This window comes from Meles meles, chromosome 10 (genome assembly GCF_922984935.1).
Source record: "Meles meles chromosome 10, mMelMel3.1 paternal haplotype, whole genome shotgun sequence".
In the NCBI taxonomy this organism is placed as follows: Eukaryota; Metazoa; Chordata; class Mammalia; order Carnivora; family Mustelidae; genus Meles; species Meles meles.
The window spans coordinates 5440168-5453298 of NC_060075.1; the positions used below are offsets into that span (position 1 = coordinate 5440168).

The 13131-nt window shown below is 57.7% G+C and overlaps 1 protein-coding gene across 4 annotated transcripts in view; it reads left to right on the plus strand.

Annotated features, from left to right (window-relative positions):
- The window catches only part of PRKAG2 (protein kinase AMP-activated non-catalytic subunit gamma 2), a 248359-nt gene that overhangs the window by 62678 nt on the left and 172550 nt on the right, over positions 1-13131 (plus strand). For 3 of the 4 annotated variants that reach the window (XM_046020199.1, XM_046020200.1, XM_046020202.1), the window contains exon 2: positions 10169-10240. In XM_046020199.1, coding sequence (XP_045876155.1) covers positions 10169-10240 — 72 coding nt within the window. Of the gene's footprint in view, positions 1-6507; positions 6593-10168; positions 10241-13131 lie in introns of those variants that run through there. The other variant, XM_046020201.1, reaches the window with a different exon arrangement.

The window sequence follows — 13131 nt, forward strand, 5'->3', positions numbered from 1 at the left end:
AGCAGGTGGGCGGCACGGCACGAGGGGTTGGAGGAGGAATCCTCCTTTCCTGCTGAAAGTGGGATGAACCTTCCCATGCATGGTGTTACAAATAGGGACGTTGGCTCCTCCGGAAACTGTGAGCTGGAGAGCTTTGCGGCCATCAGCTCAGCTCCTGGGCCAAGCCCCAGAGCCACACTGGGTAGGTGGCTGGAGCAGAAACGCACCAGCAGAATTGCACAAGACCCTCCCGTAGAGCGGAGGGTGTGTCTCAGAACCAGCCAGCAGCACCATGACCTTACAAAAATGTGCCCTGGGTGCCCAGTTGTACTCTAATTTGCGGTGTCCCTCCTGCAGTTTGCCTTCAAGCGTAGACCCAAACGGTCTGCTTTTCCCTGTGGGGCCAGCGCTGTCTGCAGGTTGGGGGCGGGGGGGGGCCTTGAGGCTGACGCAGGGCCGTTTGGATCTGTGGGACGGACCCGGCAGCCCCTCCACTTTCCCTCGAGGCTGGTGTTTTTCCTCGTGAAGGGGACGTTAAAGCAGGGGAGCCCCCATGGCCAGAGTCACCCAGCTGGGCAGCAGTGCGTGGCCTCCCTAAGGCCACCACAGCCTTGGTTTGGTGGTTTGGTGTTTCATTTGCAAGTAAATAAACCCTGTCCAGAAACCCAGACTTGGTCTTTTCAAGCTCTATCTTAAGATTTGTCTTAGCAAAACAGTGAAATGTCAGAGCTGAACACAGCCCTGGAGATGAAGGGCTGTCCCTCCTCCCACAGATGGCTGCTCTGTTCGGTCCGTCCTGCCTTCCGAGGGCCTGAGCCACCCCAGAGAGCCCTGGGCGGGCCATTCCCTGTCCTCAGATCTCGGTGTGTGCACACGCCAGGCCGTCGTCTGGCTCTGATTCCTCGTTCGCACCTTCCCCAGCTTCAGTTTTGTTTCACGGAAGGACAGACTCTCATTTGAGTCCAGCTGCGATCCTGGCACGGGGGAGCAACGAGTCGCTCAGGGGAACCAGGCAGGGTCCTTGCTGCCAGCCGGCTGCAAGCCGGCTGCCGCCGGAGGGGGAAGGGCTCTCGGACGTAAAACAGCATGAGCAGGTGCCTGGCGGAAACCCGTCACCCAGCCGGTGACAGGGGGCGGCTGCTTTCCCCTCACCGCTGCGGCTTGAGTTGATGAGGCTGCAATGGGACCGGGGGCCTGTCCTATGTCTGCCGCTCTCCTTTATGTGTGGCCAAGGTTCTTCCAGGACAGGAGAAATAGGCCTGCCGGGGCCATTTCCTGTTGGGCCGCTCAGTTCCACTGGGACGACAGCCTTCCCTACCCGTCTGTGTCCCCTCCTCCAGGTCCTTCCTTCGGGGACTTCTGTGGCCGTGGGCAAAGCGAAGGCCCAGCTGAGGGGACAGAGGCCCCCTCCGGCCGATTGGGCTCACCCTCCTTCCCAGGGGCGCCCAAGAGCCTCTCCGGCGCTGCCCCTGCTCCCCTCTCCCGGGAGGAACTGGGTTGGAAGAAGCCAAGAAATGGGGTTGATTCCAGTTCCTAATCCTCAGTGTTCACAGAGGCTGGACTCAGCCTGGTCTGGGGCACGTGCCTTTAAGGGGTTACTCCAGGGGCCTGAGGGAGGAGGGGGTTGGGGGGGCGGAGCATGCGGACTGGGGGCCCTCGGGCCTTCCAGAGCCCCAGCCCCTGGAGGCTGTGGACAAGGCACCGTCCCCTCTGCACAGCGACCTCAGCCCATGGGGACCATCCGAGTTTCCGCTGAGCTCCGGTCAAGGTGCCTGCAAGGCGGGGCTAGACCCGGCTACCTGTTCACAAGGGGAGAGCAGAGCAGCCGGCCCTTGGTCAGTCGGCTTCACAAGTGCTCACGCAGTCCTCGGTCAACCGTCCTTCGGTGAGCGGACGGGTAAAGGCTGCTCTCTAATTATAAGGAGGAGCAGCCAGGGTCTTTGTTTTTTGTTTTCTTCTTTAAAGATTTTATTTATTTATTTATTTGAGAGAGCGCAGGAGAGGGGCCTGGGGGGAGAGAGAAGCAGGCTCCCCGCTGCGCAGGGAGTCCAACATGGGGCTCGATCCCAGGACTCTGGAACCATGACTAGAGCCGAAGGCAGAGGCTTAACCGACTGAGCCCCCAGGCGTCCCAGCAGCTAGAGTCTTTACAGAACATTTGCGACTGGATTTCAGGCCGAGGTTGAGCAGGCCTGACAGACCACCAGGGCTTCCCGGGTGGACAGGTGACCCGGGACTCGGCGCAGTGTCCTGGTGACATCCTGTGTCCTCTCCAGCCTTGGCTGGTGAGGCTGGCGTGTCCCTGGCCTTGGCCCTCACAGTCTCGACACTGCAGGATATCCGCGGTCCAGCTTGCTTTACGGATTGAACCCCTGAGTCTCACAGAGGCTAAAATGATCTGCCGCACCCGACAGCTGAGGGGGAGTGGAGGCCTCCTGGCCACCCCAGCCTCGGGGTTCTGTTGAGAAGAGACTCCACTGTGTGATGCTGCTGTGGAGCTAGAGAAGCCGCTGGGTGGGAACTGGCGAGAGCAGCTGGACCCAGACTTCCTCAAGGCCAGGAATGAGTACTTCCTGGAGCACCAGGACCGAGTACTTTCTTGGGACCAGGACTGAGTACTTTCTCGGTGCCAGGACCGAGTACAACCTCAGCATCAGGACCGAGTACTTCCTGGAGCTCCAGGATTGAGTACAACATCAGCACCAGGACCAAGTACCTCCTGGAGCACCACATCCGAGTACTTCCTGGAGTGCTAGGACAGAGTTCTTTCTTGGCACCAGGACCGAGTACTTCCTGTAATACCAGGACTGAGTACTTCTTGGAGTGCGAGGACTGAGTATAACATCAGCACCAGGACCGAGTATTTCCCGAGCGCCAGGACCGAGTACTTCCGCGGCGCCAGGGCAGGCTCAGGCTTGCCGTACTTTGGCCTTTTCTGGGGTCCAGGGCTTCTTTCTTTGGAGAAGGTCCAGCCCAGCCCAGCGGCTGAAGTACTTTCCTTGGCACAAAGGCCGAGGGCAGTCGGTGGGGGAGCCCAAGCCAGCTGTGTCAATCAGTCGGGGACCCCCAGGTGGGGGGCATGGGGCAGGCAGGGTAGCTGCAGGAGTGAAAAATAGGGGTTTTCTTTTCTTTTGTGCGTCAGGAAGTCTCTCAGACTGCAGTCAGAAACCACGATGTCCTCTGTGGAAAATAAAGAATTCTGGAACTTCTCCGAGAGTTAAGTTTAGGCTTTCCCTAATTTGGCCCCTGTCCCTCCCCTGTTGCCAAGTTCCAGCGACTCAGGGTTTGTTCCTTATTTTCCTGAGGGCAGTTATATAATGTGAGTGTTTTTCAAAGTCTGCAGTTGACCATGGCTCTGGTCACCACCCCCCACATCGGTACCAAGAACTGCGCGTTGGGCGGTTTGGAGGGATTGCGCAAACCTAGTCCATCTGGAGACGCCTCACAGGGGCCTCCCACCTGAGGGGCCTGCCAAGGCCCTCACCGCGAGAGGTGAACTTCAAGCCACGGGACCCACGGATCAGACACGGAGAAGGCTAGCCCACGTGAGCAGCCGTCCTGTGGTGTGATGGGGACTCGGAGAGCCGGGCGGATGGGCCGGGCAGGGGCGTCCTCCGTGGGACCCAAGTGACTGGACGCATGCTACTCCCGGCTTTCCTGGAATCGTGCCAGGCGTCCGGGAGGACCCACCTGCATTTGTGCTGACGACCCAGGTGCATGATGGGGGACCTTAGTACCCAGCTGAGTAACCGGAAGGTTAGCACCTGGAAGCAGATTAAGGGGCACGTCAAGATAGACGTGTGGCTGTGTCCCCTCACCTCTGAGGTACCGGCAGAGCACAGGACGTGCACCCCGCCCTCCGCGGGGGCAGCCCACGTTCCCGCAGACTCTGCCCCCAAACCCTGAGCTTCGAAAGCCAGGGAGATTATTTGGTAGTCGGAGAGGAGAAGAAAATTATCTTTCTGAGCCATCATATGAGGTAAGAAGCGCATTTTAGTCTCAATCCAGCACTGCTTCTCGAAAGTGCTCCCAGGATCCGGGGATGATGTTCAGTTCAGTGGTAAAAAACCAAGACCCAAGACTGTGGGAGCCAAAAGGCCTCTTCTGGAATCTTCTAGTTAAACCCTCTCACCTGACAGATGAAAAACTGACTTCAGACACTCCCGAGACCCGCCCCCCAGTAAACAGCAGAACTGGGGCGGAACTCGGCCTTCTGGCTCCTTCCCCGTGCACGGGTCCTATTCTCGCGGGCGGAGGGATGCGGGACCCCGCTTTGTCGTCCTCCCCAGTGCAGGGTGGGTCCTGATGTCCCCGGTGCTCTGTGTACTCAGGTCTGCTCGGCGGGAGCGGAGAATGAAAACCATCCTCCATGTGTTCCTTCCCCAGTAGGAATCCACCTGCTGGCAATTGCGCTGGAATGTTCTGTCGTGACCCTCATGCAGACCACGGGCCCTGACACTGGCAGCCTCTCTGTTTGTCCTCATTTGTGCTTTAGTCAGGCCTCTGCCGGGGGTGGCCCACAGCTGCGTCAACAAAGGCATTTTGCAGGACGAAGCGTCAGGAATACTGAAAGGCCAGACCACATCTGACCGATGCACGCTTACCTCGCATGCTTACCTCAAGGCCCAAACGTGGGTAAAACAGTCCCTGTCCTTTGGGAATCCACAAATCCGTTTAGGATCTATGGGGAGTGGGGGAGCCGCCCACAAAACCCCGAACTCCACACACTGTAGACCCGCCAGCGTGCGGAGTGATGGCATCCGGTGGTGGGACCCTGCTCTCCGCCACCGCGGCGGGAAGTACTTTTCATTAAGAGAAGGACTTAAGAGACGGTCACCAGCTGCTTTGGGGATGAGTCCCTGAGCCGCGCGGATCCGCACTCATCCTTCTCTTCCCCGAGGTCGCCCTGGGCCAAGGCTCTTCATTAGGCGAGGAAGAGCTTCAGGTCTTCGCAGCCTCTGATGGCGGCTGGTGTCTGCCCCTGGAGCTGAGCCGCCGCAGGGAGGCTCTGAGCTGGGAGGGGCTGGTCCTGGCTTCCACGGCCTGCGGTTGCTGCCAGGCCAGCCGGCTAGGGCCGGGGGCTACGCCTCTCTGACTCGGAGCATCTTCAGCTCTAGACTGCGGTATGCCCTTGCCCTTCCTACTTGTATGGGCTGTTCTGAGGACCAAAATAAGATCAAAGAAGGGCACGGTAATGGCACATCAGGACAGCTCTGTTGCTGACCCTTTTTTTTGGTGGTAGAATGTGGGCTTTTGCCAGAATTTCTGAAGGGGGTGGGGCTGGGGGCTTACACGGCTGCTTCGAAGGTCAGCTCACATCTTGGGAATCTTCTCGAACTTGGAGCTTTTCTCTTTTATCCCTATGCATTCCTGACAGGTGACTTGAGCACATCCTGAAAATTCCCTTTCCCCGAAGAGCCTGATACTCGTTTCCAGAGCCTGGGGTCAAGGTCTAAAATGGAGTGTGTGTGGCCAGCGACAAGCCCAGGGTCTCGTGGCCACCACCAGCCCTTCCCACGTCTCCTAGTGCCTCGACATTGCCCAGCAAAATGCCCACCAGTGCCAGGACCGGCCTGCCTGGCTGGCAGACCCGAAAAGGACGTTGAGGGATGACGAGGCGACGATAAAGCCGTGAGGAAAGCACGAAGCTCTCCTGGGAGTTTAATATTTAGAAATCACATGACCAGGGCAGGCTCTGGGAGCCTGGGCCTTCGGGAAGGTCAGCTGAGCTAGGAGGCCAGGTCTCGATTATTCCACTGGCTAATAGTCTTGTGGCCACAGCTCCAGATTTCCCCATACCTGGCCTCCAAGGTGCGCGCTGTTTCCCGGTGAGCCCTGAGAGATGGGAGCCGAGATTAGAATCCTGGAATGTGGGGTGGGGAGCCTTCCAGCAAAGCCTGCCCCTCCCACCCAGGGACTTCCCTGTAGCGATGCTCGAGCGCGCAGGCCCAGGCCGCGGTGCTGAGGGGCAGGCGGGCCTCCGGGGTCGGGGCGCTGGAGGCTTTAGAGACCTGGCGCCCGTCAGGAATAGCGGCGGGACCTGGAGGCAGCCCTGCCTTCCGGAGGCCGCCGGTGATGGGAGCCGGACCAGCCTCCTGGCCTCTCCCCTTTCTAGACTGGCTAACATGAGTCATTTCACCGCTGGGGGCCTCGGGGCGAGAGCGCGATGGTGCTTTAAGGAACAAATGAGTATTTGTGAAAAGGCTTTCGCGTGTGGAAACTGTTGTACGGCACGAATGTTCGAGGGTAATGATTATTTGAAACCGGAGAGGAATGTACTCATTAAAATGGGAGATAAGCGCCCACACCTGGTCCTTCCTCCTTCCCAGGGAGCTGAACCGCGCAGGGCCTGCTCGCTGCCGGGCCTGTGGGCTCAGACCGCGCAGTGTCCCCCACCCCCCCCCCGCGCTGGCCGCCACAGGGTCAGGGGGTGCGGGTTCAGACACGTCTGCGTGCCCACCGTGTGTCCCACAGATGCGGGCAGGGAAGAGCCACATGAACCGCCCGCCCTTGCCCCTGATGAAGTCTAGCCGGAGAAGCAGACTGATGAATGACCACAATATGGCCTGATAAGTCCTGTCATCAAGGCCTGTCTACAGTGGTGGGAACACAGGTAAGAGAAGAATTCGTTCTGCCTGAGGGCGGGTCCCTGCCAGAGATCATACGGGAATTGGGACTTGCGTGGCCCGTACAAGTTCACGGTTGGGGCTGAAGGGCAGGAAGGGCCGAAAAGGCCAGAGGCGGCCAAGAGCTTGGGGCATGTGGAGAATGGGGACCAGAGCTGGCCGTCCCCGCTGGGCCCTGGGCCAGGCTCCGTGCAGGAGGCCGGCCCTGCCTGGGAGGGACTCTCGCAAAGCAGGGTCTGTTCTCCCGGGACGGGGTGGACCGTTGCCGGAGGGCGGCCTTGAACTGAGGTGTGCGAGGGGCTGAGATGGCCTTCCCAACGGAGTGTCCACGGACACGCAGCCGGGCGTGGAAGAGCCGCAGTAGTCCGTCCGCGCGCTTGCAGAAACGTGCCGGGGCACAGAACGCGTCAGAAACAAGGCTGCAGAGGTCGGCAGATGCACGGGGCCTGCACTGGAGGCTGCGGGGCCTGGCCCAGAGCTCCTGACCATGGCTCCTCCCAGCGGTCCCTGGGAAGCTGGGGGCCGTACCCCTGGGCTGTCAGCTGAATGATGGGGACGCCCGTACTGCACTGTAGGCTAACCAGCTCGCCTCTGTGGTGGGACCCAAGGCCCCCAGTGTGTTCCATTGGAACAGGTGTGGAAGCCATTGCCAAGTTCCCCAGGGCGTGAGGGGAGGGGCCCGCGTACTATAAGGCCCACACCTTCAGGGATCACTCTTGGAGCAGAGGTTTGAGATGGCCTGAAATGGGCAAGGCTGAAAGTCTTGGAGAACAAGCCCAAGAGAGAGCTGGTGCCTTCTGGGGAAGAAATGGAAAAAAGTCTATCCTAAGTGGATTTGTATGGAAATACTCAAGAAACCTTGAGTAGCCAAAACAATTTTGAAAATAATAATGATAAAAAAGAACAACGTAAGATATTTCATAGTTGCTGATTTCCTGATTTCAAAACCTATTACAAGGTTATAGTAATTAAAACAGACAGACATGGAGACCAATGAAACAGAATAGAAACCCCCCAGTAAACCATCACATATGTGGCCAAATGATTTGTGATTAGAGTGCCAAGACCAGTGGGAGAAAGACAGTCTTTCCAGTGCGCGGTGTTGGGGACATTATGGACCTGGAGAAGAGTGAGGTTGGACCCACACCTTATACCATGCAGGAAAACTAACTGAGCACAGATCACAGACCTCAACATGAGAGCTGAAACTAGAAAAGTCTCTTGGAAGACGACAGAGGGAAAGAGCTTCAGGACATTGGATTTGGCACTGAAGTCTTGATTATGACACCAAAAGCAAGTGCAGCAAAGTAAAAATAGATCGATGGGATCACCTCAAAATTAAGAACTGTGCCCCCAAAGGACACCATCCACAGAGTGAAAGGCAACCTCCAGAAAGGGAGAAAATATTTGCAGACCACGTATCTGATAGGTTAGTGTCCAGAATACAGAAAGAACTCCTACCAACTCAACCGTAAGCCACCTGGGTTAAAAAATGGCCAAAGGGCTTCTTGAACAGATATTTTTCCGAAGAAGATGCACCAATGGCCAGAATCTCCTGAAAAGAGATCCCACATGAAAGATCCCATCAGAGGATCCACACTCGGATCCAAACCACGATGAGGTACCAGCCGACACTCTTCAAGATGGCTCCTATAGAAACAAAACCAGACCCAGAAAGTAGCAAGCATCGGTGAGCATGTGGAGACGTTGGAACCTTGTGCCCTGTGGGTGGGAATGCGAAGTGGGGCCTCTGCTGTGGAGAACAGGCGGCGGTTCCTCAAGAATATTAAAAATAGGTTCCCATGGGATCCGGCAATTCCGCTTCAGGGTGTTTACCCAAAGAATTGAAAGCAGGATCTCAACGAGCTACGCGTCCACGCATTCATTGGCTAGAACTGCCGTGACAAAGTAGCGCAGGGCAGGGTGACTTTCTGTCCTCACCATGCTGGGGGCTCGAAGTCCGAAATCAAGGAGTTGGGAGGGTTGGTGTCTTCTGAGGCCTCTTCCTGACTCGTAGATGGCCGTCTTCTGTCCGTGTCTTCATACGGTCGTCCTTCTGTGTCAGTGTCCTAATAATCTCTTCCTCAAGGACAGTAGCCACACTGCATCAGGGCCCACCTGTACGACCACATTTTAACTCAGTGGAGACCCTGTCTCCAAAGACAGTCACCTTCTGAGGTTCTGGGAGATATAGCTTCAATCTATGGGCGGTTATGGGGGAGACACAATTCAACACCCATGTTCACAGCAGCATGACTCACCAGGGCTAAGAGGTCGAAGCGACCCAAGTGTCCACTGGTGGTTGAATGAGTGGGCAAGATGTGGTACGTCGCTACAATGGAACCAAAAGGAAGGAAACTGACACAGGCTACGTCATAGAGGAACTCTGAAGACATTATGCTTAAGTACAATGAATATTCCAGTCACAAAAAAAGCCAGGGGCGCCTGGGTGGCTCAGTGGGTTAAAGCCTCTGCCTTCGGCTCAGGTCATGATCTCAGGGTCCTGGGATGAGGCCCCACATCAGGCTCTGTGCTCGGTGGGGAGCCTGCTTCCTCCTCTCTCTCTGCCTGCCTCTCTGCCTACTTGTGATCTCTGTCTGTCAAATAAATAAATAAAATCTTAAAAAAAAAAAAAGCCAAATAGTGCATGATTCCACATAATTGAGGCAGCGCCTTGTCATGTTCACAGAGACAGAAAGTAGGATGGTGATTGCTGGGCTCTGGGCGAAGGGGATGGGGAGTTGTCTCATGGGGACAGAGTTTCTGTTTTGCAAGATGAGAACGTTCTGGAGGCAGATGGTGGTGATGATGGCATGGTGGGAATGTGCTTACCACTACTAAGCTGTGCACTTAAAATGGTTAAGATGGAAAGCTTTATGTTACATGCATTGTAACTCAATGAAAAGGGAAAAAAAGAAAGGTAAAGGACTCAGGCAAGTTCTCCTACATGTGGCTTCTCTCCAGGCTGTGCAGGAGGTCACCAGGTGAGACCAGGGGGAGGAGGAGCAGAGGGAAGGGGGAAGTGACCCAAGTTGGGCCCACACCACTCCTCTTGGCCATGGTGTCACCTGACTTCCCTGACCACTCCAGCCTAGCCACCAGCCCTGAGCTCCTCCCCACGAGGCCCCGTCATCTCTCCCAGGAAGACACGCATCCTGGACTACTTCCTTGAGTCCCCACGTTCTGTGTCCTGGATGAGGCCCTGTCCATCAGCTATTCCCAAGGCACCGAGAAGCCTTGCTCTCCATCCTGCTTTCTTCCTGGGGCGCTTTCCTTCCTGCCTCCAGTCCCGGCCTCTTCCCCTTGCTCCTACCTCGGGTAACGGGGGGCGCAGTGTAGCCTTATGTTCTAGAAGGGATGCATGCTCAGGTTCTTTGAAGAAGCTAACGTTGTCACCCCTCGTTTTACTCCCTTTGCATCCACACCCCTTCGTGGTGGTCGGTGCTCATGGAGGACTCAGGAAGGGGGCATGGTGAGTGCATAGAGCCAGTGCTGCCCCCGGACAAGGCTGGATGGGCACCTGAGGGCCACCGTGTTGACCATATGCTCTCTTTCCTTCCTAGGACCTGAGTTCCTTTGCCATGCCGCTCCTGGATGGAGACCTGGAGAGCGCAGAAAAGCATTCTTCTCGTAAGGTGAGGCCACATGTCTCACAACTTCTCATGGCTCACCTGAGGTGCCACTGAGGCAAGTCTCTCTCAGTGAGAGCCCAGGACAAATGTCTACCTGCTCAGCCACCTGTGCTCCCACCTGCCCATGCACCTGTGCTCCCACCTGCCCGTCCACCTGTGCTCCCACCTGCTTATTCACCTGTGCTCCCACCTGCCCATGCACCTGTGCTCCCACCTGCCCATCCATCTGTGCTCCCACCTGCTCATCCATCTGTGCTCCCACCTGCCCATGCACCTGTGTTCCCACCTGCCCGTCCATCTATGCTCCCACCTGCTCATCCACCTGTGCTCCCACCTGCCCATGCGCTCCCACCTGCTCATCCACCTGTGCTCCCACCTGCCCATGCACCTGTGCTCTCATCTGCTCATCCACCTGTGCTCCCACCTGCTCATCCATCTATGCTCCCACCTGCCCATGCACCTGTGCTCCCACCTGCCCATCCATCTGTGCTCCCATCTGCTCATCCATCTGTGCTCCCACCTGCCCATGCACCTGTGTTCCCACTTGCCCGTCCATCTGTGCTCCCACCTGCTCATCCACCTGTGCTCCCACCTGCCCATGCGCTCCCACCTGCTCATCCACCTGTGCTCCCACCTGCCCATGCACCTGTGCTCTCATCTGCTCATCCACCTGTGCTCCCACCTGCCCATGCACCTGTGCTCCCACCTTCCCATGCACCTGTGCTCCCACCTGCCCGTCCATCTGTGCTCCCACCTGCTCGTCCACCTGTGCTCCCACCTGCCCATGCACCTGTGCTCCCACCTGCTCATCCACCTGTGCTCCCACCTGCCCATGCACCTGTGCTCCCACCTGCTCATCCACCTGTGCTCCCACCTGCCCATCCACCTGTGCTCCCACCTGCCTGTCCATCTGTGCTCCCACCTGCCCATGCACCTGTGCTCCCACCTGCCCGTCCATCTGTGCTCCCACCTGCTCATCCGTCTGTGCTCCCACCTGCCCATGCACCTGTGCTCCCACCTGCCCATCCACCTGTGCTCCCACCTGCCCATGCACCTGTGCTCCCACCTGCTCATGCACCTGTTCTCCTACTTGCACTCCACCTGCTTACCCACTAGTGCACCCACCTCATGTGGCCGTGCCCCTCCTCCCTGCCAGCTGTCTTAATTTGAGGGCCTGCTGGGCTTTGCTCCTTTCTCCTCTTCTCTGGGTTCAGCCATGGCCCCCTCAGACTCCCCAGAGAAGGCAGAATTAACCTGGAAGATCAACAATATGCCAAGACAAGAGGCTAAAAGTGTCGGTAAATGGGCAGTTTGGAGACAGTCCGAGGCTTTCAGCTTGTCCCATCTTGGACAGGAGTTCCTCCCACCTGCCACGCCCCTACACTTGTCCTGTTCCAGGCCTTCCTTCCCGTTGGTGTCCACACCACTTTTCCTTGCCTCTCTGTAGCTTATTGCCTTCTCTCCCCCACCAGCCAGTCAGCGGCTCAGCAAGGCTGGTGGCCATATAGGGTCAGGCAGCCAAGAAGGAGTGTGTATCCCATGAGGGTCCTTGGACCTGGCGAGAAAGGGGAGGTCAAGGCAGCCTGCAATCAAGACTGAGACGGCACCCAGAGAGCTGGGTGGCAAGTCCTTCCTGGGCCCTATTACCCACAGCCCAGTGAGAGGTGGCGTGAGGAGGGGCTGGCCACCGAGGTGCCATGAGCTGTCGGAGTGGAGATCCAGAGCCACACGATTCTTCAGCTCTGGGTACTGGCAGCCTGGGGCGGCGGTGAGAGCGCCCGTGCTGGGAAAGCTAGCCTGTTCCCTAAGCATTCGAACTGCCCACAATGAAGGCAACGTACTGGGTTAGGCCTGTGGGTTTCCATTGTTCCCAGCTCCCCGTCCTGAGTGAGCAGGTGACCCGATGAGCAGTCACTGTGGCCCAGCCCGAGACGGCGCTCAGAGGATGCTCTCAGGAAAGAGCCACGGAGCTCCCAGGCCAGCAGGCAAGGCTGAGGCTGCAGGCCAGCCTGTTCGTCCTCACGGGCTGGCCACGTCCATGGGTTTGACTCCGAGATGCCCTCCTTCAAGCGAAACCTAAGGCAGAACTGGAAATGCAGTAAAGAGCCACCGGCCCCCACTTTGGGAGCTCCCAGAGGGTTCCAGAGCCAAATCATTGTCACAAATGCATGACTGCAGAGCAGAGAGGGGCCTTGGAGGGTTTACTGTGTCTCGGAATGCTACGGGACCCTGGTGATGGTGATGTGTGGGACACGGGCCTCCCCTGCCTGTGGCCTCGCAGGAGAGGAGGGCGTGACCTCCCAAGAAGGCAGCGAGTTGTTCCAGAGGGTCTGACTGGTGGTGCAGGAGATGGAGCGACCTCTGTGTCCAGTTAGCTGGGAAGCCACTTCTCCCTGACACAACCTGGAGACAGGCCTTGGATGAAGGCCGCTGGCCGCGAGTGGACAGGGCGAGGACGCTTGGGATTCCCAGCGACCTTGTTGCCTGTGGCCTTCCCTTGGCCTCCCCACGCCCACCTCTGCCCCATCCCCATCCCTCCTCCTGACCCTTGAACCTTGGCGGTTCTCCAGTGAATCTCCGTGAGACTCCAGTGACCCGGAATTAGATAGACGGAAAGCCGGCCTTTTTGAGAGGCAGAGTTTGGCCACTACCAAGAAGAATTTCCAGACCGCCTTGGAAGGGCCGCCCTCCTCCCCTGCCAAATCCCATCCCTTCGTCTTCGCAATCCAGATCACAATGTCAACACCCCTGAAGGGGCATGTGGGTTAGATTCTCGGGCAGCTAGCCCTTTCTGCAGACGTGACGCGGGCGGCCCAAGAGGGTGGGAGGTGCCGCTAGGCTCCACAGGCACAGAGTGTGGGAACAGTCGAGTGCTTGGCGGCCCCCCTTTGGGT